Source organism: Nanorana parkeri, unplaced genomic scaffold (genome assembly GCF_000935625.1).
Source record: "Nanorana parkeri isolate BGI_ZX_2015 unplaced genomic scaffold, ASM93562v1 scaffold408, whole genome shotgun sequence".
NCBI classification, from domain to species: Eukaryota; Metazoa; Chordata; class Amphibia; order Anura; family Dicroglossidae; genus Nanorana; species Nanorana parkeri.
Genome location: NW_017306676.1, coordinates 126,543 through 149,462, shown reverse-complemented (window position 1 = coordinate 149,462; position 22,920 = coordinate 126,543). Strand labels below are relative to the sequence as shown.

The window sequence follows — 22,920 nt, the reverse complement described above, 5'->3', positions numbered from 1 at the left end:
AAGAATCATTTCCCTATCATGGTTTCTAGTTTTTATAAGCTCTATTTGAGACTCTTCTTTCAAGGTCCACTAAAGTGCTAGCTATCAGCATGGCTCTGTGCCATTTGCTCACATTCTGGGTAGGGCAGCTTGCACTGCTGTGACTGCCTCCTCCAGAAAGGCTGCCTTTGGCTAACTTTTTGCCCTACAGTTGGAATCGCAAGCCTTGTTCTAAACTTCTTTTTTAGATGCAGAAATCTAGTTGCACATATGGAATCGTCCATATGGATCATTCAAACTAAAGTGTGGGGCAACATGGGGATGGTGGTAATAGCTGTTTTAAGGATTGCACTGTGTTGGGGTCAGGTTAAAGGAGAACTATGAGGTGAGTGCTTTTCACTCACCTCCTAGTTCTAGCCGACCTGTGACAATGAGACTGTCACAGGTCGGCTCAGTAGATCAGGAGGTGAGCGAACACATACCGGCGTTCGTTCACCTCTCGATCCTGTCACAGTTCTCTGCCGTGCCAGGGGAGGGGCTGGATTCCCCGCTCCGATCCGCCTGCGCTGTATGGCGGAACGGCCGGGTAGGGGGCAGGTACAGCTGGCTCTGCCTCTAGATAGGCAGAGCCAGCTGTCAGTCATGTGGATGGGCGGAACCTGGCACAATTGTCGGGATCCGCTTCAGCTGCGGCGTCTCAGTATACCATGAGCAGCAGCTCGCTGTATACTGAGCCTAAGGTGACGGGAGGACGCTAGTTTGTGTCCTCCCGTTACTCTAAGGAGAACTATGGGGAAAAGCCGTAACCCCATAGTTCTACTTTAAGGATTTATTCTGCTATGTTCTTGGCCAGGAAAGGCCCGCACTTACAACTGTTTATAATTGCTGCCCGTCTCCATTATGTTTAATTTAGTGTGGCACACTATTCTTGTTTTTGTTGTCCCCAAGTGGTGTAATAATTTTGCACAGTATTAATCTTTAGTATTGCTGGCTTATATTCTCTCTCTCTTCACAGAAGTAATGGAAAGACATTAACCCCATCTTCAATTTCTAATCGAAAAATTAAGACTGCTAGACGAAGAAAATAGAAAACTGATACATTTGAGCTATCAGCTGCTTCTGAGAGATGGTGTCCTGCATTGTGCAAATACTGGAGTGTACCTCATGCTGTGTTTAGTTGAAGTCAGATCTATTCAAGGACAATACAATCTGAAAGTACCACCTAACCCTTTCTTTTCTCCCAGTTCAAAAAACACATTTGGTGACGTGAAATTTATTACTCAAATCTGTCACCTTTTAAAGTACCTGACTTGGCATGATCTGGCTATATAAGCAAATATAGCGCGCACAGCGAATGGCTTTTGTACAATACGTACCTTTTTTCATCTGCACCACTATTTTACCGACGCTTTGAAATTGTAATTACAAGGGAGGAATTCTGTATAGTGTAGAGGATGAGGGAAATGAGTGATTTCTATGCCTCGTTGTGCTGATGTATGTGTGATTTTGAGTGTACTGTGCACCAAAACCTTTCTGATAGCGAAAAGATTGAGTCAAGGATGGTCCTTTGCTCTGGACTTGTTAGATATGTAGTTCTTCTAAGATAGGCTTTTCTCCCCTTTTTCTATTTCCATTCTACTTCGCCTTTATTTTTCCTTTGATATTCATGTAAATATAATTTTTTTTTTTTTTTCTGCATACCTTTCAACATAACCTAAATCTGTGAACTTGAATGAAATTTTAATTTTGTGTTGCAGCAATTTTTTTTTTTTTTCGTTTTTGTTTAGAAATGTCTCAAATTTTATTGTATGTAAATCTCATTATTCAAAGTTGCCTAATTCCATTCAAATAGTCTTTAAAGAAAATTGGAGATTCTTTAAGGTATTAGGTTATTGGCTTTTCTGATCCATTTTTGTTTGGACCAAAAACCAGTATTGTACAAAGTATTAAGTATATATTTTTATATTTACTCAAATGGACTGTGGTGACTTTGGATAATTAGTAAGTTTAATATTAAAGCCATGTTTATTACAGTATAACAGTTTAACATGTAAAACCATTGGATAAATGCCATCAATAAAATGATAAAATATGACTTGTTTTAACTCTACCAATGTTAATGTTGTGCACATCCTTATTCTGATCTTGACATATGCCTGAAAGTAAATTGTTATCATATTGAAGGTTTTTGTCTTTCCCCGTTACACTTTTTCTTATGTATCTAACCTTCTCCCCCCAAAAAGTAAAACTTTGCAGCTTAGTGTCCTAGGAGGTTTGCTGAAGAAAATGTATTTCTATGATTTTCTTTTCTACCAGTACTATCGATAACTGATACTCTGTAGATGTTTATATACTGTTGGGGCTGGTCTGTAAGTTATCGGGATTGGTGTGTGCTCAGCGTTAGTTTTGGAGGCCGTGCCTACTCTCTGCTGGACTGTAGATTTTGCTTCCAGTGTGTCATATTTCCTCTGTGTCTACTAGGCCTCTATCCACTTCTGATTTGTTAGTCTGCGTGAAAATACTGGAACAATACAGTGAGGAAAATAAATATTTGATCCCCTGCAGATTTTGTACATTTGCCCACTTACAAAGAAATGAAAGGTCTATAATTTTTATCATGGGTGTATTTTAAATGACAGCATATCAACCAAACATCCGGAAAAACACATGATACAAATGTTATAAATTGAGTTGCAGTTCAGTGAGTAAAATAAGTATTTGATCCCCAAGCAAAACATAACTTGGATCTTGGTGGAGAATCCCTTGTTGGCAAGCACAGAGGTAAGACGTTTCTTGTAGTTGGTTACCAGGTGTGCACACATCTCACGAGGGATTTTGGTCCACTCTTTACAGATCTTCTCTAAATTCTTAAGGTTTCTTGGCTGTCACTTGGCAACTCAGTTTCAGCTCCCTCCTTGTAGTACTTCTCTCTCCTTACTCCTATCTCTTTTATAGGAACTTATGGTCCTACAAGTTTGCTTAAACTTCGATTTTCTGCCATTTTTATTTTGAATACAGGCCTAATTTTCCCAGGGATATGGGACTCCTACAACTCCTGTTTTACTTCAACATTAGTGCTCCTCGTTTCCCCTAGCTTTCCTTCAGGACAGGTTCACACCATTTGCCAGATCTGGTCCGGAAAATGGTGTGAACCTGCCCGCAGTTCCAGTGCCTTCCAGACCATACAAAATGGACATACATTATTTTTCTGCTCTCATCTGGAACGGACTGCACTGGTGTGAACAGTCTGGTCTGGAGATGATCTGGATGTGGTGTGAATGGGCCCTCAGCGAATGCTAAAAAGAGCCTCACTTAAAATTGTCAGTGCCCAAAGATCTGGAAAACCTGTTGTTTTTAAGTGTCATCTCCCCTTTACTCTGACTATAGCATGTATTGTTCCATTTACCCCTGGGCCGGAACACTGGGTTCAGTTATTCTGGGATGGTTGGGTAATCCTGCTATCTACAGAAGGACTTGGACACTGGCAAAAAAAGCCATGGGCCAGCTAGATATTGCTAATTTATTTTCTACACAATATATGAAGTATTTTCTTTTTTATGCGTCAATGGACTTCATCTGCATGCTGCTGAGCGTCTTTATGCAGCCATGTGGGTCAGTGTTTCTTTAGCCACACTTTTGAGGCCGTATCCAGACTGTGCTAATCCAAGATTGTGGGGCTAGCCTGGAATGTGACCTGCGGTCCCTGTGGTGGTGTATGGTGCTTTGCAGCGCCTCGTGTAATGCGTTAGCTGCGGAGCGCTCTCTAGGTCCAGAGCCTTGTCACAAATAGGTTTGTTCCTTGCACACCTTAACCCTCTCACTGTAAGTGTATCGGGCCCGATTCCGATGCTAGCATCGGTATCGGGACATCCCTACTGTAAGGCATACGGTGGAACAGAAATGTACAAATCACATTTAGCCAGGTCAGTGTACCTTATGTCGGCTATATTCTCCCTTCTGCTATAATGTCATGGTCTCTTCAGCAATAGCAGAATAGTATCAGTTGACTCTGCTGCATACATTATAATCTGTGATCAGTGAATGACAAGCCAGTTAAAAAAAAAAAAGACTCCTCCCTGATCCTGTTGCACCTGTCAAATCCTCCCACCCGGTACAGCCACATGTTCCAGATCTATGCGCGGCTACAGAGCAGTATCCCCTCTGATCCTCACTACCTGCCTCAATTTCAAAAATCAAAATGTTATATTTTCAAATATTAATTCAAATCAAATTTAGTTGTTAGATTTATTAGGAATTTTGCCAGTTGTGGTGTTTTTGTGTGCCAATAGTGATTTTAGTGTGTTTATTGGAAAAAAAAAATCATTCTGATAAACCTTATGTGCAAATATAATGGAATTCAAAATTGGTAGCAACCATCTTCTTTTTATTCATTCTGTCCTGTGCTTTCAGAAAATGTTTTTTTTTTTTTTTTCTTTCTTTCTGTTTTTTAAAAAAATTTTTTTTTTTTTTTTTTTTTTTTTACAAAGTCTGGATGTTGTAAGGGAAGATTACATTTAAAATCTTCAAAAATCATATAGCAAAGGTTACAATTCATGTTAAAATGAAACTGGACTAGCCCACCTTTAAAGTACATGTGCGTTTAACTAGATGTATTATACAGAAATGCTATACATACAGTATATAATCAATAGCTAGTTTGAGCAAAAGCTGTTTGTTTATATATGTATTGTACGACCTACATTTACCTGACAAATAGAATGATAAGTAAAGAAGATTATTCTAATGACACCCAGACAATAGGTGACCCTTTTTCAGAAGAAACCGGGCTGCTACTGTCACAAATGCTTAAATCAACAGCAGACTCCCACAAGTCACTTGTCTGATGTTACAGCAACTGCCACTTTCAGTGCGCCACGGTCCTACCCAGCACTAACTATTTTTGTGAGGTGAAATCGCCATGCACAAGCTGCTTACTGGAGCATTGTATGCCAAAAGAGGAGGCTCTCTTTTTAAAAATAAAAAAATAAAAATCTATGAAAAGTGCAAGTCAGGGAATAACACTGGCCAGTATTTGTGGTGGTATTGCAAAAAGACAAATATGCCAAACCTTTTCCACTTATGTAGTTAATCTATAAATGATGTTGTCAGCCAGGAGGTGAATAACTCACTATGGACTATAAAGAAACTGCATGTCATATGGATGCAGAGCTATATATTTTATCTTGCTCTTTAATTTTACATTGCCGGTATTGAATAATGAATTCAAAATGAATTAATCAGTTGTATGCCACTTAGTCAACAAAGATGATAGTGCACACATCCAACAATTGTGTCAGTTCACTTCCAAATCCACTGTGTACTCGGTGAAATGTGTGTTACAAGGAGACCTCAAAAGACCATATCTGTGCAATGAAGAACCATGCACATGAATGAACTCTGCCATTTGTTGTTTGCAAATATTTGTCCACATCTAATTAAAGTGACATTAAAGGATATTTTTTCCCTTCCCCCAATGTTAATGTTAGCACTTACCTTAAATTATGTCTCTTAATCCGATCGTCTTTCCTGATGTTTTCATCTGTCCCTCCAGCGGTGCGGCGGCTCTCCGTTCCAGCGCTGACTCCTCTCTGCTTGCTGGCACTTCCTGTCCCACGGTGTCTGCATGCGGGTGCACGCGTCCATAGACTTACCTTGCCTCTCTGCTCGTCTCCTGGCCGAGAATCCGAACTGCGCCCGCCCCAAGATGCTTTGTGGCCACCGGAGCAGTTTCGTTTTCTCGGACGGGAGCACGCAACGAAAGCGAGGTAAGTTTAAACCGCTGTTAAATCGTTTTTTTAATGAACTTTTTGCATATAGTTACTGCTTGATAGTAGTAGATCTAGGCAAAAAACTGAGGCTTTAGAACCCCTTTAAGTCTACGGCACTTCTCCTATTCAAGGGGCAGGTGATCCTCCGTGTATTTCTACTCTATTGGAACATTGCTTACTTTGCTGTGCTGACCAAAACGGATATATTATAAATACCCATGTGTTCTTGCGCACACAGGTTAGCTCTTCTGAATAGTCCTGATAAACCGTCAGGATGAAGTCCGTGGTGATGTAATAGGCAAGGCATAGCTTAGCGCATGGACTGGTGGCAAGGATTCATGTAGCGGCGGTAAACACGCACATGTTTAATAGGACTGATATGAAGCACTGGTCTGTGTGCACGGTGATGCATGGGCTGTAGGTTTTTCTTTAACCTGGAAATAGCCTTTGATTGTAATGACCCTTTCAAACAATGGTCTCTACTGAATTTCATTTTACAGGGAGGATCCACTTACTTTTTTTTTTTCTCTCTCTCTCTCTACACTGTGCCAAGTCAATCCCTGGAATTGGACTAGATCCTGTATGTTGGGAATCCATATTTTTCTGTGCATCACCGGTGTACATGGGGACAAAGCTGAGAGAGAGATCCTGGTTTTTGTGTCTTGGAGCTGGCTTGTCTGGGGGGGAGGAAAGTAACCCTGTGTGGGAAGTCTGACTATCCTCTGTTTCTGAGAAAGAACGTTTCTGCCAACATCCAGCATTCTTTCAGGTATAAACTCTGTTCTCATGGTAATCAATGACATCATGTCTGTTACAGTGACCGAGTTAATCGGGTTGAAAAGGGGACCATTAAGTTTCACTTTTAGAGAAAACAAGATAAATAAAAAGAAAACCTCCATAGACAGAAACCTATAGCGTTCGTTGTTCCAGATGAAGGCATACAACCTTATAAATCATGGCTTAATTTGCTTCAATGGGGAAAACAATGAATTCCTGGCCCCTCGTGGTATTCTAATATTTTCTGGATCAACATCCTTTTTTTCATTTTTTGTTTACATGATATAATCCACATTTTATGCCTAAAAATCCGTAAAACCCCCAAACATATTTTCTGCAAGCTGAGACCCTATAGAATAAAATTGTGGCAGTTGCAAATTCTTATGTTGCACAATATCAGTGCAACTCCTTATCAAACCCCAAAATTTAGTGAAAAATGCACTTATATGCCCAAAACCACAAAATACCCATTTTTATAAAAGATGAGTTTACAGCAAGTAAATAGATAACCAACATCGCAGGTTAAAAATTGTGCGTCCGTGAAACTGACAAAATTCAGTATCTCAAAAAGTCCATAGACGACGCTTTAAAAGCCCCTACAGGTCATCAGCTCAGGAATACGTGTAAATATTGGCCCTAAAATTATTGCTCTCATTCTGGTGTGCGCGTCAATACCCAACGTGTACTGCGCTCTTTTTCATCAGTACGTGCACCTGACGCGTGTTTGCATGGGGGACTTACAGGTTTTTTTGTTTGTTTTTACACTTATTTAATAATTTTTAAAACTTTTTTTATATTTTTTTAAATTGTTATCACATGGGGGGGCTTGCAAGGCATCGCAGGGGGGCGGAAGCGGCGGGAAATTCAAAAGTGAAAAAAATACTGACATAATCAGACCGCCAGGGAGGTTAATATAAGAAAGTTTCTGCTCGGCATCACATGCTATTATGAAGTCTATGGTCTACCATTCATGTTTTTAGTCCACAAATGCATGTATCAACATTAATCTTCATTTGTCATATAGATGTCTATCCAAACAGTGCAATTAGGTCTGCTTGTAAGGACTTCATTGCACTACATGGCCTGGGGTCATCTCCAAACACAGAAATGGTACTTTAATCCCCAACGCTATAGCGTTAAAAAATTGGTTAAAAGACAAGAGTCCCAACACTGACCCCTGAGGTACACCACTTAGTCACGGTCTATCATTGTTTTCTATTCATTTACAGACTGAAATTTCTTAGTCTGCAGACCTTAAAGTGATCCTAAACTAGGGATGGCCAAACTGCGGCCCTCCAGCTGTGGTGGAACTACGAATGCCATGAGACTTTGCAAGATTCTCACAGACAGGACTCCCGGAGAGAGATGCTTCATGGGATTTGTAGTTTCACCACAGCTGGAGGGCTGGAGTTTGGCCATCCCTGTCCTAAAACTTCAGGTTTTTATGCATGGAACTGTCAAATGCTTTGGTAAAGTCCAAGTATACTCTATCCACAGCCGCTGCTTTGTCTAAAAAGAAAGTAGATGTGTTTGACAATTCCAGTCTTTTGTGAATACATGTTCACTATCCTTTATATTTTCCGGTAAAAACTCATCTATGTGGTCCTTTACCAAGTAACTACAGACCTGTGGGCTCCACTTCTATTTTGGGAAAGATACTCGCGTTTGATAAAGACTTTGATCCGTTTGTAAATATAGGAACCCCCATGACCTTTTGCCAGTCCATTAAAGGTTTGTAGCTATTTGGGAAAGACTTTGACACAAGGCCAATGTGGAGCTTCTATTTAAAAAAAGGATCGGTCTTTTGGTACCAAGCCAGTAAATAAAGCATCTGTAAAAATCAGAAGCAATAGTGTCACAAGAACAGTGCGTCACTCTGAGGACACGTAGGTTTAGGTCATCGGCTCTGTGTGCTTTAATCACCTTTTATTTGGTCTGTTTCTGGACATTATCAGTTTGAAGCCATAGAGGTTTGAGGTTGTGGTGCGACCATTCCTATTATGGACTTGAACGCCACCATTTTCTGTTGTAAACACACAATTGAAGTTCTGTATTCGATTTGCCCTCCCCCGTCCCCAGGGACTAAATGTTTAGACCTCATCGTTTTACTATTGATATGTTTTAGACAAAGTTTAGCGTTTGATACCCCATTTGTTGCAACGGGCCAAAATTCCAATGTTTGTGTTTTTCATCAATCTCCTCCAGTGCAGTCTGTGTGAGCATCCCCTGTAGGCAGGGTAATAAACAAGGGCTCATCGTTTCCATTGGCCCGAGGCTTCAATATCCTGTACAAGCACAGTAACAACACTGACACACACAGTTCTTTCACTGGTCTTACATTAACTTGGTTAGAAAGCTGAAATGTTTGTAATAATGCGGCCTTTTTACAAATGAAAACCTGCCTTCCATGCATCTGTGTAGGAACTGCACACAGAGCAATGATACCCAATAACAGACCTGATGTATTACTATAGAAGCACAGGGAGAAATGCTGACGATTCATGTACAAAGATGCTCGGTGTAGAGCTGGCACTCTGCCCTTTCTCTGCTCATGACTGGCAGCAGTAAAGGAGAGTGGGGACCATTACACATTCACTGTGTATCAGGGGTGCGTACTGGAAAAACATCACACAGCCAGCAAATGACATTAGGGGGAATGTATCAAAACTGGAGCAGTTGCCCGTTGTAACCAATCAGAATCTCTCTTCAGTTTGCTCAGGTACGATTTGAAAATGAGAGATTGGAGCAGATTTGCACAGCAACCAATCAGCTTCAGGTTTTTGTCTGCTCCACTGTGTAGTATTAGAAATACGTACATTTCTATTGACACTGTAGAAAATGTTCAATATTTCTTGTGTGACATGTATCAAAGGGAACTTTGTTGTGACAATGTGTTTTATTTAGACAATAACCTCCAGGGATATGATTATAGGAAGTAGCGGTACAAGATTTCAGCCAGTTACATAATCTGTGTGACAGTCTGATGCAATGACATGCAGATCTGCAGAAATCTGAACTGTAACGCTTGGTTCTAAAGTTATATGTAACTCAGGTCACCTGTGACCATGAAGAACTATCATTTCTACCTCCTGAATTGCCATTCAAATTATTATTGTGATAAGCTGATTCAAAAAGGAAAAAACCTCAGCTACCTACAGGAAATCCTTGTTCTGGGTCTGAAACATATGATCAGGAAGTGATTTCATAAGTGTAAAAGACTTTGTTACATCTGTGACGGCTGGTTTCAATATTCATGCAGGAGTGTGCAATTGCGATACCTTTAGGGTCCATTCACACTGGCCCGATGCATTCATCGCACTACTTTTCTTTCATTACAAAGCACGGTATTGCGATCGATCGTATTACAGGAGGGGCGTTTGAGGTGCCATTCAAATGAATAGCAGCACAATGCACCTCCCATGCTGTTAACGCACAGTAGGCGTGTTGTGCGATGAACTCATGGGACCAGTGTGAATAGGCCCTTAAACTAAAAAGGACAGTGGACTTATTGATGGAAACTAAAGCAAAGGGAATGGGTAGAGGACACATCCGATTTCACTATGTTTGTCTCTCTAAAAATGCTGCAAGAAAAGAAAAATGCCTGTTTATTTTTCAGAAATCCAGTAAGCACCCAACATCCTGTATTCCTGCAGAGGAGAAGTGACAACACTGCGTGAGATTTCAGTGTCAGCTAATAACAGAACATTAGGAGCTCACTCAATGTCTGGCACATCAACAGGGACTTTCCAGCATTGGTAAAGAGGGAAAACTTGGGGGAAACGTGTCTGATTTGCAAATAAGTAGTAAAGTGTATGTGGGTTCATTTTTTTAACTTTGCCAAAACACACTTTAGCGGTCATTGGAGGCTAAATACTGCAGTCCACCCATTCGCTGGCTGCCATCTCACACCCACAAAGACTCTGCATGCAGTATACAGTTTGATCTAGTTCAATTGTCCCAATATAACCATTATTAAATATACGTATATAGACGGGAATCAGTGCAAAGAGAAAAGCTGAAGTGCTAAGCCCAGAACCCCAGTGTAACTGAAAGGTAATTGGGGTTCTGATGGGGTGTTGCTATATTAAATAGGACTGCATGGCTTATCTTTTATTCCTGGCTGGGACACAAGTGAATCTAATAGGACAGCTTGGAGTTTGTATCAGTAGGACACAGGTGAAACTCGAATAATTAGAATATCGTGCAAAGTTCATTTATTTTTATTAATGCAACTTAAAAGGTGAAACTAATATATGAGATAGACTCATTACATGCAAAGCAAGATATTTCAAGCCGTGATTTGTCATAATTGTGATGATTATGGCTTACAGCTCATGAAAACCCCAAGAACCACAAATCCACAACCTCAAAAAAGTAGATGATTACATGCAATCAATAAAACAAGGATTGTACATAGAACAATATCGGACCTCTGAAAAGTACAAGCATGCATATGTACTCCGTACTTGGTTTGGGCCCCTTTTGCAGCACTTATTCTAAAGCTCTAATTATTCGAGTTTCACCTGTATGTATGTAATATGTATCTGGAGTGTTATGCAGAGACTCCGCACCTTGCTCAGTGGAGTTAAGCTTCATCTAACAATGTAAACGCTCTTGCTGCATCACTCCCCCTCCTCTCTAACGCTGCCCCCACAGACTCACTGCTCCATGGACCAGCACTAGCTCTCTTCTGGGTTACATCACATGTCATAGGTGTCCTGTACTTACAGTATGCAGTGGGTGACACAACACTCTCTGGATCAGCTCTGAAGAAGAGGATCTTACGTGTCATGTGTCACGGTGTCTGCTGTGCTCATACTCTCCTAAATGTATAAATTATATTTTTCTAATCAATAAAGTAAGCCATCCGGCTGATTAATTATCTCATTTTGGTTGGAGTATAACTTCCTTTTCCACCTCATTGCTCCACATAGGAGGTGGTATTCTTACACATATGCTTATAGGTTATCAACCATATCGGTTGATGTGTAATCGTTACACACTATAGTGGTATCATTTTATCTTATAGTGTCATGTAACTGGCATGAAGACATCTTAAAGAAACACACACATGGGGGTGGTTTTGGGGTGCCGGAACTGTGCTTTAATAGACATTATTTACTATAAATAGTTACTTCTATGTAATTCAGCAGTAATCTGTTTTGATTGGACACTGTGGCATTTCATTCACTCACTCACTGGGGGAACGTCTATTCTGTATACATGTTTGGCCATTGTAAAGTATCTTTTCCTTTAGACTGTTATGAATACTCTTTAAAAAAAATATACCAAGCACAGATACCCAACGAGCTGGGCTGCATTTGGTCCAACCACCACTGGTAAGCTGAGACAAGGAAACTCATATGTTGCTATAGGCAACGTCTCAGTGTTTCATACCTCAGCCTGAGACTGTGCAGGGTTTAGTAATATACTTCATACAGTCTATACAAACCTATGGAAAGTCCACATTTCAAAAGCACTTTCTATATGTATCTCGGAATCCAGAGCCGTTTCCTCCAAATGACAATACTGATAATTTGAAGCAACAATGAAGATGGCCATCGAGTGGCCCCATGAAGATTATCTTGCATTCAATAACACCTTTTACAGTTAAAAACTGATTTTTTACAAAAAAAAGCTTAATAAATAGGTTTCCAGAGGAACTCCGTGGTGTGTAGGCCAGCCAATGTTCTAATGACTAGTAAAGCATCATCTCATGTTCCTCTTTACAACGATGGTACCTGCTACAATATCATAGGCTGTTCTGTTATGCTGGAAGAATAGCAATGTAATAAATGCCGGGAAGAAGAAAGCAATGGAGAAATTCTTGATCACCGCTCGGACCGTCGACCTATAAAAGAAATCCATAACAAATTTGGACGCAGAAAGAAGCAATATAAATAACGTTACAAAAAAGTCACTAACACTGGCCTGTGTTAGTGACATTCAATGTAACGAAGACACAAGTTACTGACAGGTACGAAGAGCAGGCAATTGGAAGTTCCGGCAGATACCTAGAGAAGCTTCACCCCCCCCCATCCAGCCTGAACCCCGGGTCATTCCGATCCGCCACAGCATTGCGCAATATAGCGATTGGCAATGTAATGACGCCGTTACTGCTGGCACTACACTACCTTTGAGAAGTTACAAGACCGGTGGCCTGGCAGTGCCGTCTTAAGGTCCCAACACACCTTACGATAATCGTACGATAATCGCGGGAAATCCGGCGATCGTACAATTATCGTAAGGTGTGTGGAAGCCGTGCGACCTCTACTACTGTAAGGTGGCACGACTTTAAACTTACGAACAGGTTTGCAAACCCGCCGATGTTCGGCGGGTGTGTAGCATGTTCGTGAGATAAAAGCCGGACGGGCCGGTGTGCGCAAGCGCACACTGCCCATTCGGCATTGCGGTCATCGGAAGCCCGACCCTCAGGGGGCGTGGCTTGCGATGATCGCAAGTACCATCTGCCTATGCAAGATAGGCAGATCGTACGTTTTTTTAAGTACCTTACAACCATCGCAAAAGTCTTGCGATGGTTGTAAGGTGTGTGCCCAACCTTACAACCAGATGTTAGCTGCACTGAGCATTGAAATGCGGCTTTGATTAACAAAAAGAACATATTTTTTGATTAAAACTTTGTACCCAGGGTTCAGCTTTAATCTGGATTTTTAATATACAGGTAATTATTATACAGAGAGCTTCATGTGAAAGTTACCAGCCTTTACATTGGTTGCTATGGGCAACTGCTCCAGATTCTGCCCAATCAGCTCTCTTCAGTTTGTTCAGTTAAGCTGGCCATACATTTTACAACCATCGCAAGACGTTTGTCTTGCGATGGTTGTAAGGTAATTAAAAAAACATACGATCTGCCTATCTTGGACAGGCAGATCGTACTTGCGATCATCGCAAAGCCCGCCCCGCAGACTGCAATGATGAGCGGGCAGTATGCGCTTGCGCACACCGGCCCGAGCGGCATTTGTCTTACGAGCACGCCACAAACTCGCGGAAAATCGTACGATTATCGTCGGGTTTTCAAACATGCTCGTAAGACAAAAGACGTGCGACCGTACAGTAGAAACGGTCGCACGCCTTCCATACACCTGCCGATTATCAAAAGATAATCGGCAGGTGTATGGGCACCTTTAAGATTTGAAAGAGAGAAGCTGATTGGCTGTAATGCACAGCTGCTCCAGTTTTGATAAATTCCCCCCATTGTCTTTAAAAACCAAATGGTACTTACGCAGTCATATTAACATTTGTGGAAGGGATCACTAACACTCTGTTTGGAGCAACTAGCACAGAGTTATCACACGTCACAACCCGAAGGCCGAGCAGGAACTTTCCGGGAGTTGCACCACCTGCTCCCCAAATGCAGATGATCTAAAAAAGAAAAAAACAAAACATTTTAGTCAAAACAAAACAAAACGCAGACATAAGTTCATATGTATGCCGAGTGCCGGGGCCCAGTGTGTGCCAAGTTCTATTAGGGACAAAGCAGAGCCGGCTAGTGTCCGCTGTGTCCGGGCTGCTGGTGGGGCTCGGTCGGTGATTTGCGATGTTTCTGCACTTTGCACAGTTTACATTTGTTTTATTTAAGTGTTACAAAATTCAGATCACAAAATGTCAATAATAAAAAAAAAAAGTTCATGTGCCACATATGAGTTTCATTTGCAGTGACTGGCAGTGATTACAGGTGAGCTCTGGTGTGTTGTAGTGGGAACAGGGCACATGGAGAACAATGGCGGTGACTGCCTGTGGTTCTTGTGCAGAAAAACGCATTGCACGCAGGCCATCAACAAAATGCAAATATACATGAGTCATTGGAGGTGTTCTCCTTTTAGAAACCACATTCTGACTTTCAAAGCAGCAATAGTAAGGCTGCACACCTAAGTGTAACGAGATGAATAAGGAAGAAAAGAGAATAAAAGGGAGTTTCTCTCCACCATAGGGAGTAGAGGCGAAGGTTGTATGTTAGTTACTTCCATGGCGCTGCTCCCGGTATCCACTGATGTAATGTCCTCGCTCTGAACATGTATGCCTGCAATCCTCCTCTAATTGCCTTTGTATATACTTCACGTCTAACACAACACTTTCCTATGAAGGATTTGGCCTTAGTGGGAAGTAAATGAGGAAGTGCTCCACAAAAGTAATGTTAATACTCCGGCCTCAGTAAAAGTCCACACATCAGGAACACTGAAGTAATGTTAATACTCCGGCCTCAGTACCACTCATGCGGTGTGCTCCTTTAGGTACAAAGTCCACAATTCTGGGTAGAAATAGTGATAGGTTTGGCCACTTTTAACACAGACTGGAAGGGCTACCAAGTATTTAAGCCCACTTTAAGCCAAATGAGGAAACGTAGAGCTAATGAACATTTACCACTCCAATATTTTTAGAAGAAAGGGAATACTTCACACATACCTCATAAAAACAAACAAGAAGCCTGTAAATAAGTGCCACCACCATCATTTTCTGCAGGTCTTCCATGGAGGTATCCTCGTCTACTTCTTCAATGATGTAGTGCATCGCAAATTTAGAAATATCTCTATAGGAAGATAAGGAAAAAAAACTGTCAACCTAGAAATGAACAAAGTCATATCATATGTAACTGAAGTTCCCCAGCAGAAGGGTTTAGGCCTCATTCACAACAGCCACAGTGTGTTCCGGCACGCACTGGATCGCATCCCGGCCACTCACTTTGTTTTTGGGGCGGGAGGAGGGTTTGGCGGTGCATTGAAAACAATAGCACCGTAGCCACGACCTACAGTCGCAATGCCATTGCTCGCACCAGAACGTATGGCACATCAGTGCCTGCTTCCAGTGCAGTCAGTAAAATTGCGATATTTTTTTCTGATTGCACCGGACCGGACAGCAGGCATTGATGTGCCAGCCATTCCGGTGTGGGCGATTGCATTGCATTGGACTTCAATGCACTGCCATGCCCCAAAACAAAGTGAGCTGGCCAGAATACGATCCAGTGCGTTCCGGCACCAATCAGACCGCAACGCACTATGGCTGGTGTGAACTAGCTTTTCAGAAAAAAACATTCTGCTTATATTTTGCCTTCCTGTGTTCCTTGCCCCGCCCCCCCCATCAACATGCTAATGAAATTTTTAAACAAAACCTTTCCATTTTCATCACATATCTTATTTTAGACCCACAGATGTTATCACTGGGCCTCTGTACCTCTCTGTGCAATGCAGTTCATGCCTGTTGGTAGGGTGCTGCACATAGCTTCCTGTAAAACAGCACAGCAGCCCGCCTAAGCACTCTTCAAGAGCAGTGCGCAGGCTCTTGGAAGGAGCTATGCAAATATTAAAATGCCTTGATGGAAATACGCAATGGTACCAGACAGGTGTGCCCTTTGTCTCCCCTTCTATACGCCTTATGTATCAAACCGCTTGCATCACGTGTTCTCGGGGATTCAGATGCGATTGCAACAATTCAAGTTGACACTATTTGCATCCTCTCCCTAACAAAACCACTACTATCTTTAGCAAACTTACAAGAGGAACTCCATAGGTATTCGCTGGTCTCTGGCTATAAACTGAGGTACTTCCTTTGAATATATCCCCTAAAACCCTATGCTCATTACAAACATCTTTCCCTTATAGTTGGAAAAGTGACCACTTGAAATATTTGCGAATCTATATTACAACCAACACCTCATCTCTATACACAGCTAACTATAAACCACTATTTCAAACCTTACGGTTTCAGATGCATAGATGGAACTCCTTAAAACTGTCCATCACAGGTAGAATATCCTCAGGTAAAATGACCCTACTACCGAAACTGTTATAGCACTTTTCTACCCTTGCAGTGAGAATACTAGCCTCTGACCTTCGATCCCGTCAAAGGGACGTGCTAAACTTTATTTGGGTAGGTAAGAGACACTTCTACCACTTCTCACCTTTTCCTCTTATGTATATACTCTACCTCCTTTCTTTCGCTTTCTTCCTCTCTTAATGTTAAGACCGACAGGTTTCTCGACAGCTATAGAGATATATAAATGGTGAACTGCTACAAACAAAATATCATCCTACACTGTGTACTAGAGTAATCTAGTAATGTTGGTATGTGAAGCGGTAAACTAGAATTCATATGTATGTATCAACACTGTTTGCCCGCCGTCTATGGATCCTTTTATTCTCCTGAGAACTGTCCACCAATATCGCAGTCAGTGTAGATGTCTTGTATCTTTGTATAAAACCTCACAAATAATTGTTAATTTTTTTTTTTTAAATGCCTTGATGGGTGGGTGTCAGTCTGGGGGAGTGGACATTCCCAGGCAGGCTGCATTTCCGTGTAGACTGCCCTAGGTAATGCCTATATGTGACACTGAGCCTCCATGATTGAAAGTCCGGATATCCTATGAATGAAAGGGGCAGGTCAGGGAGAGTCAGGCTGGGGTAGAAGAGGCTTGATGGTGCTGAACATCCTACAGCCAGGAAATGAGGCGAGTTCTATCTGCCTTGCTGCAGCTTATAATGCACAAGAAGCCCACAGTGTGCAGTGAAAGCACAGTGAGCACACGTTTAGTAAATGAAGAAGAGGCAGCAGCAGCCAATTACCTCATGGGAATGGGAAGGATGGGGACAACAGTGGAACCATCTTTTGAAGTCTGCCCAATTAATTGCTCACCCAAGGTATGTCAGTTAGCAGGAGTGTAGTGTTGTTGTAAATCACCTGCACTCCATAAACGTAAAGTTCTTGTTAGTGCTGCATGCAGTGATGACACGGATGGCGCCGCGTAACCCCAAGGTATAGAAAATCACTAGAGCTCACAGGGATCAGGATGTGAATTATTGATCTTTTTTTATTGAACATGCATCATCAAAGCCAACCTTTTGGGGCCACACAGGGTCCCTTCTTAGGGTGACAGTTACTATAGGTTACCCCGAATAAGGGACCTTGCGCGGCCCCGAAACGGGTTTAAAGACGCATGTTCAATAAAAAGGAACAAGAATTCACATTCTGATCCCTGTGAATGCTGGTGATTTTCCATTCCATACTTAGCAGGAGTGGACATGCGATGGTGGCCTGATCAGCCAACTGTTATCTTGTGTCTAACGTTCAGGTAACACACACCATTAGCCAAACGTTTGTGTTGGGTGTCAACTGGTAACTTTCTTGATTTCAGTGCTAGATTTCTGTTGCTGAGTCAACACTGACCTCAGTGGTTTCTGCTGAGGGCATTTAAGGTCAAGTGAAATAAACAGATGTGGAAGCATATAAATAATAATACAAATGACTGTCACATGCTTTGATCCAAATATCCTTTCACTCAGAACTGATAAGACAAAAGACACACCTTGCCTGTCACACAATTGTAATTCTAAACACAATAAACTTACTTGATTCCGCTGAAATGCACGATGCTTAAAATGACAGCTGCTTTTATGAAAAAGAGAATGAAGAAGTCCACCATCTCCGCTCTGAACCTTTGGGCCAAGGTTGGAATAATGAACTCCCGACCTGAACAGGCAACAAAACAGATTAGAATGAAGTAGAGCTTTCCATTGATAGGTATCAGAAACTACACATACAAGAACAGAAATGACACCAGGTACATATCAATATTGTTTACCATGAATTAAATGTACAATTATACAATAGAACGTTTGGGGTCTTCTGACATGAGACATAAAACACAAAAGAACCCTGTAGGAGCATGAACTATTTCCAAGTAATGTCTGAAAAATATCAAGCAGTAGAGAGCCGGGGACAGTCCAGATCAGAATGAATTGAGTTTGTAAAGACAGTTACATGAAAAAAAAAGTTGCTCCAAAACAGTAAGAAATGGACTCATGCACGGGGGTGGCCGAACCCGTACATCAATACCAGCATATTCTTCCCCCACCATACAGCCTCTAATGGAAGGCAATGGCTGTGAGTGGCTGCGGTTGGTCTGCTTTCCCTCCAACACAAACACATGTCAACGCTCCATCCAGGCAAATGCAACGCAATGCAAACCAGGTCAACCACAACCTCAGAACGGTCACCCACACTGCATCACTGAGGAAAAGGGGAACTTGTCAAGCTGCAATTCAACAGGTGAAGGTAAACCACCATATTCTCCAAGCAGCTAGTGTCTCTTATATAGCCAACCAGCCTTCAGATCTGCACATTCATCCTTGTAGAGAAGTCAAGCGGAAGTGAAGTGTCACATCCCTGGGAAGGTGCCAATACTGAAATGCAGAACACTTCCATCGACAACAGAAAATCATTATCAGACAGTGTCCCTGGCAGTCAGCAAGGGCAGATGGCAACTATTGTAGGTGTACCAGGGTGGTGGGAGTCCAGATGATAGTGCCAGATTGCTTATAGTGACAAGGCATGGGGAGACAGGTTATAAGGACTGGGGGTGTCAGGTAACAAGCGCTGAGGTGACAGGATTAGATTGACCGGTGATAGTCACAAGGGCTGGGGTGATAGGTAACAGTGACATGGGTTGGGGTGAAGGGTGACAAGTGACATTGACAAGGTCTGAGGTGACCGTGACAAGAGCTGAGTTGACAAGGGCTGGGGCGATAGGTGACCGTGACAAGGGCTGGGGCGATAGGTGACCGTGACAAGGGCTGGGGCGATAGGTGACCGTGACAAGGGCTGGGGCGATAGGTGACCGTGACAAGGGCTGGGGCGATAGGTGACCGTGACAAGGGCTGGGGCGATAGGTGACCGTGACAAGGGCTGGGGCGATAGGTGACCGTGACAAGGGCTGGGGCGATAGGTGACCGTGACAAGGGCTGGGGCGATAGGTGACCGTGACAAGGGCTGGGGCGATAGGTGACCGTGACAAGGGCTGGGGCGATAGGTGACCGTGACAAGGGCTGGGGCGATAGGTGACCGTGACAAGGGCTGGGGCGATAGGTGACCGTGACAAGGGCTGGGGCGATAGGTGACCGTGACAAGGGCTGGGGCGATAGGTGACCGTGACAAGGGCTGGGGCGATAGGTGACCGTGACAAGGGCTGGGGCGATAGGTGACCGTGACAAGGGCTGGGGCGATAGGTGACCGTGACAAGGGCTGGGGCGATAGGTGACCGTGACAAGGGCTGGGGCGATAGGTGACCGTGACAAGGGCTGGGGCGATAGGTGACCGTGACAAGGGCTGGGGCGATAGGTGACCGTGACAAGGGCTGGGGCGATAGGTGACCGTGACAAGGGCTGGGGCGATAGGTGACCGTGACAAGGGCTGGGGCGATAGGTGACCGTGACAAGGGCTGGGGCGATAGGTGACCGTGACAAGGGCTGGGGCGATAGGAGACAACGACAAGGGCTGGAGTGACAGTGACAAGGGCTGGACTGATAGGTGACAGTGACAAGGGCTGGGGCGATAGGTGACCGTGACAAGGGCTGGGGTGATAGGAGACAACGACAAGGGCTGGAGTGACAGTGACAAGGGCTGGACTGATAGGTGACAGTGACAAGGGCTGGGGCGATAGGTGACAGTGACAAGGGTTGAAGTGATAGACACTGATAAAGCCAGGACTGATAGGTGACATTGACAAGGACTGATAAGAGATAGTGACTAAAGGTTGGACTAATAAGAGACAGTGACAAGGGCTAGGGTGACCTCTCACCTGCTGCCGGAGGAGGTGGTGCAGTGGCGGCATTGCTGGTGGCGGGAGTGGATTCCAGAGCCATTCCTGCAGCCTCCGGGAGTACTCAGCCGCTGTCATCTTATCCTCCGACCTCAGCGGACCCCCGCCATCCGGAGTCTGCCCCCCAGTACACGGCTTCCTCTCCCGCAGCTCCACGGCCGCTGCTTCCCTAGCCTGCGCCATCACTGGAATACACTGAGCCCATCAGCGCCGCGCTGATCGGTGCCAGGAACCAATCAGAGCGATTCGTGACGTCATGTCACTAGGGGAATAAACTTACTTTAACTTGTCTTTAGGTCAGCCAGAGCTGCGACCATTTTCCCGAAGACCAATAGTTCTAAATGACCCGCATTCAGTTCTGTAGCTGCCATACCTCTTTCTGCTTTGCAGGAACTTTCCCATTACTGTGCTGGAAGAGCAAAACTTTATTTGGCTGGAGTGGGGCAGAATTACAACCTTAGTCAATCAATGGAGGAGATATTCCATCACTTCCTGTATTGTGGAAGTCATTAAATATATGCTCCAAAAAATATTTTTAGGTATGCTGTGTGAATGGGAACACATCACATATAGTGGGGTTTTCTCACATCAGACTAAACAAGTGAAACAACATGTTTACTTTATCATTTAGATATGTTGTCTGACATATACCGCAGTGCTGTACAGAGAACACTGATCCAGCAACATCAGTCTCTGTACAGAGGAGCTTACACTCTAATGCAGAATGGCACCAGTTGTAGGGGGACATTAAATCCGAGCAATACATTATACAGCAATGCAGAATAGTATACGAACTGGACTCTACAACGCCCTGGACCCTGCACTTAGCAACGCCCTGGACCCTGCACTTAGCAACGCCCTGGACCCTGCACTTAGCAACGCCCTGGACACTGCACGTAGCAACGCCCTGGACCCTGCACGTAGCAACGCCCTGGACCCTGCACGTAGCAACGCACTGGACCCTGCACTTAGCAACGCCCCAGACCCTGCACGTAGCAACGCACTGGACCCTACACTTAGCAACGCCCTGGATCCTGCACGTAGCAACGCACTGGACCCTGCACTTAGCAACGCACTAGACCCTGCACATAGCAACGCCTTTGGCCCTGCACTTAGCAACGCACTAGACCCTGCACTTAGCAACACACTAGACCCTGCACTTAGCAACGCACTAGACCCTGCACTTAGCAATGTCCTGAACCCTGCACGTAGCAATGCACTGGACTCTGCACTTAGAAACGCACTGGAACCTGCACATAGCAACGCACTGGACCCTTCACTTAGCAATGAACTGGACTCTGCACTTAGCAATGCACTGGACTCTGCACTTAGTTAGCAACGCCCTGGATCCTGCACGTAGCAACGCACTGGACCCTGCACTTAGCAACGCACTAGACCCTGCACATAGCAACGCCTTTGGCCCTGCACTTAGCAACGCACTAGACCCTGCACTTAGCAACACACTAGACCCTGCACTTAGCAACGCACTAGACCCTGCACTTAGCAATGTCCTGAACCCTGCACGTAGCAATGCACTGGACTCTGCACTTAGAAACGCACTGGAACCTGCACATAGCAACGCACTGGACCCTTCACTTAGCAATGAACTGGACTCTGCACTTAGCAATGCACTGGACTCTGCACTTAGCAATCCACTGGACCCTTCACTTAGCAATGCACTTGACTCTGCACTTAGCAACGCACAGGACCTTGCACTTAGCAACGCACTGGACCCTGCACTTAGGAAGGCACTGGACTCTGCACTTAGGAAGGCACTGGACTCTGCACTTAGCAATATTAGCGTAATATTCCCTATTATCATCTATTTCTCTAAAAGAAAACACAGCACACCGTGGGCAGTTTCTGGGCCCCCTACCCCCCTTTCACCTATTCAATTACTTACCTTACATACTGTAGTGCTGCCATAGCCCGACACCATCACAGCCACATGGTCTGAAGGGGGCGGGGCATGTGACACAGGAGAGAGGAGGTCCAAAACACCGGCATCAGACACAGCGCCGGAGCGTCCGTGCTGCCCGGCCTGCTGTATACCACGGCAGCGCCAGCTCAGGCTGCATCGTGCTGCCCGCCAGCCCAGTCTGCCTCTGTCAGTGGGTCCCCCTAGCCTTGGGCCCCGGGGCGGCCGCACAGGCTACACCGCCGGTAGGTCCACCCCTGTGTTATGGTATGACGGGTGTTTATGGGATTGTACACCTCATTAACACCCATCATGCTATAACAACATATCTAAATAATAAAGTAAAAATAAGCAATACAGATTGTGGGAAAACCATAGGCTGTGGTGCCTTTATTTGGTTTCAATCAGGTTTACCATGTAATAAACTTTAACTTTTATTACCCAACTGAACCCCTGTTAACCATTAACAGACCCCCATGCTCAGTCAGCAAGACTCAAGCAGCAATAACTTACACCAATCAAATTACCGCTTACCGACCACTGTCCACCCACAAAGTGGGTGACATTATCCCATTTTGCGGCCGGCTCACTTTTTTGCCGGGCTGGAGGGGGCATGGCGAGCCATTGAAGTGAATGGCACCGTAGCCACGCCCTGCAGCCAAAATGCGATCGCATGCACGGGATCGCAAGGCACATTGTGCGTGCAGTGCGTTCCGATCAAAATAGTGCTTGCAGTTCTGATTTAACTGCTGACCCCGCCCAGTGACAGGAAGGCCTATAGAGGTGAGAGGTTACACTCATTGGCCAGCTGGTTTCCTGACACAAATCTTTCCCCCAATCCTGTGCTCAGCTGATAGAAGATCTGCCCA

At 44.0% G+C, this 22,920-nt stretch overlaps 2 protein-coding genes across 2 annotated transcripts in view; one reads left to right on the top strand and one right to left on the bottom strand.

Annotated features, from left to right (window-relative positions):
* Positions 1–1,232, top strand: part of NUP153 (nucleoporin 153) — a 69,952-nt gene extending 68,720 nt beyond the window's left edge. The window contains exon 22 of the mRNA XM_018559625.1: positions 995–1,232. Coding sequence (XP_018415127.1) covers positions 995–1,067 — 73 coding nt within the window. The 3' untranslated portion in view covers positions 1,068–1,232. The remainder of the gene's footprint in view (positions 1–994) is intronic.
* Positions 1,233–11,911: 10,679 nt separating this feature from the next.
* On the bottom strand, positions 11,912–20,176 carry FAM8A1 (family with sequence similarity 8 member A1). The gene is made up of 5 exons (XM_018559624.1): positions 20,113–20,176; positions 17,885–18,005; positions 14,949–15,072; positions 13,768–13,907; positions 11,912–12,375 (listed from the first exon to the last, which is right to left on the bottom strand). Exons 1-5 carry the CDS (start codon positions 20,174–20,176, stop codon positions 12,234–12,236), a joined length of 591 nt encoding a protein of 196 aa, XP_018415126.1. The 3' UTR covers positions 11,912–12,233.
* Between the last annotated feature and the right edge of the window lie 2,744 nt (positions 20,177–22,920).

What these genes read in the sequence shown, in the direction of transcription:
- FAM8A1 (XM_018559624.1), bottom strand. Translation starts at nt 20,176, where the DNA reads ATGGCTCTGGAATCCACTCCCGCCACCAGCAATGCCGCCACTGCACCA. An exon ending in ACCACCTCCTCCGGCAGCAG is followed by an intron (nt 18,006 to 20,112) that starts GTGAGAGGTCAC and finishes TTGCCTGTTCAG; the next exon opens with GTCGGGAGTTCATTATTCCA. An exon ending in GTGCATTTCAGCGGAATCAA is followed by an intron (nt 15,073 to 17,884) that starts GTAAGTTTATTG and finishes ATCTTCCTATAG; the next exon opens with AGATATTTCTAAATTTGCGA.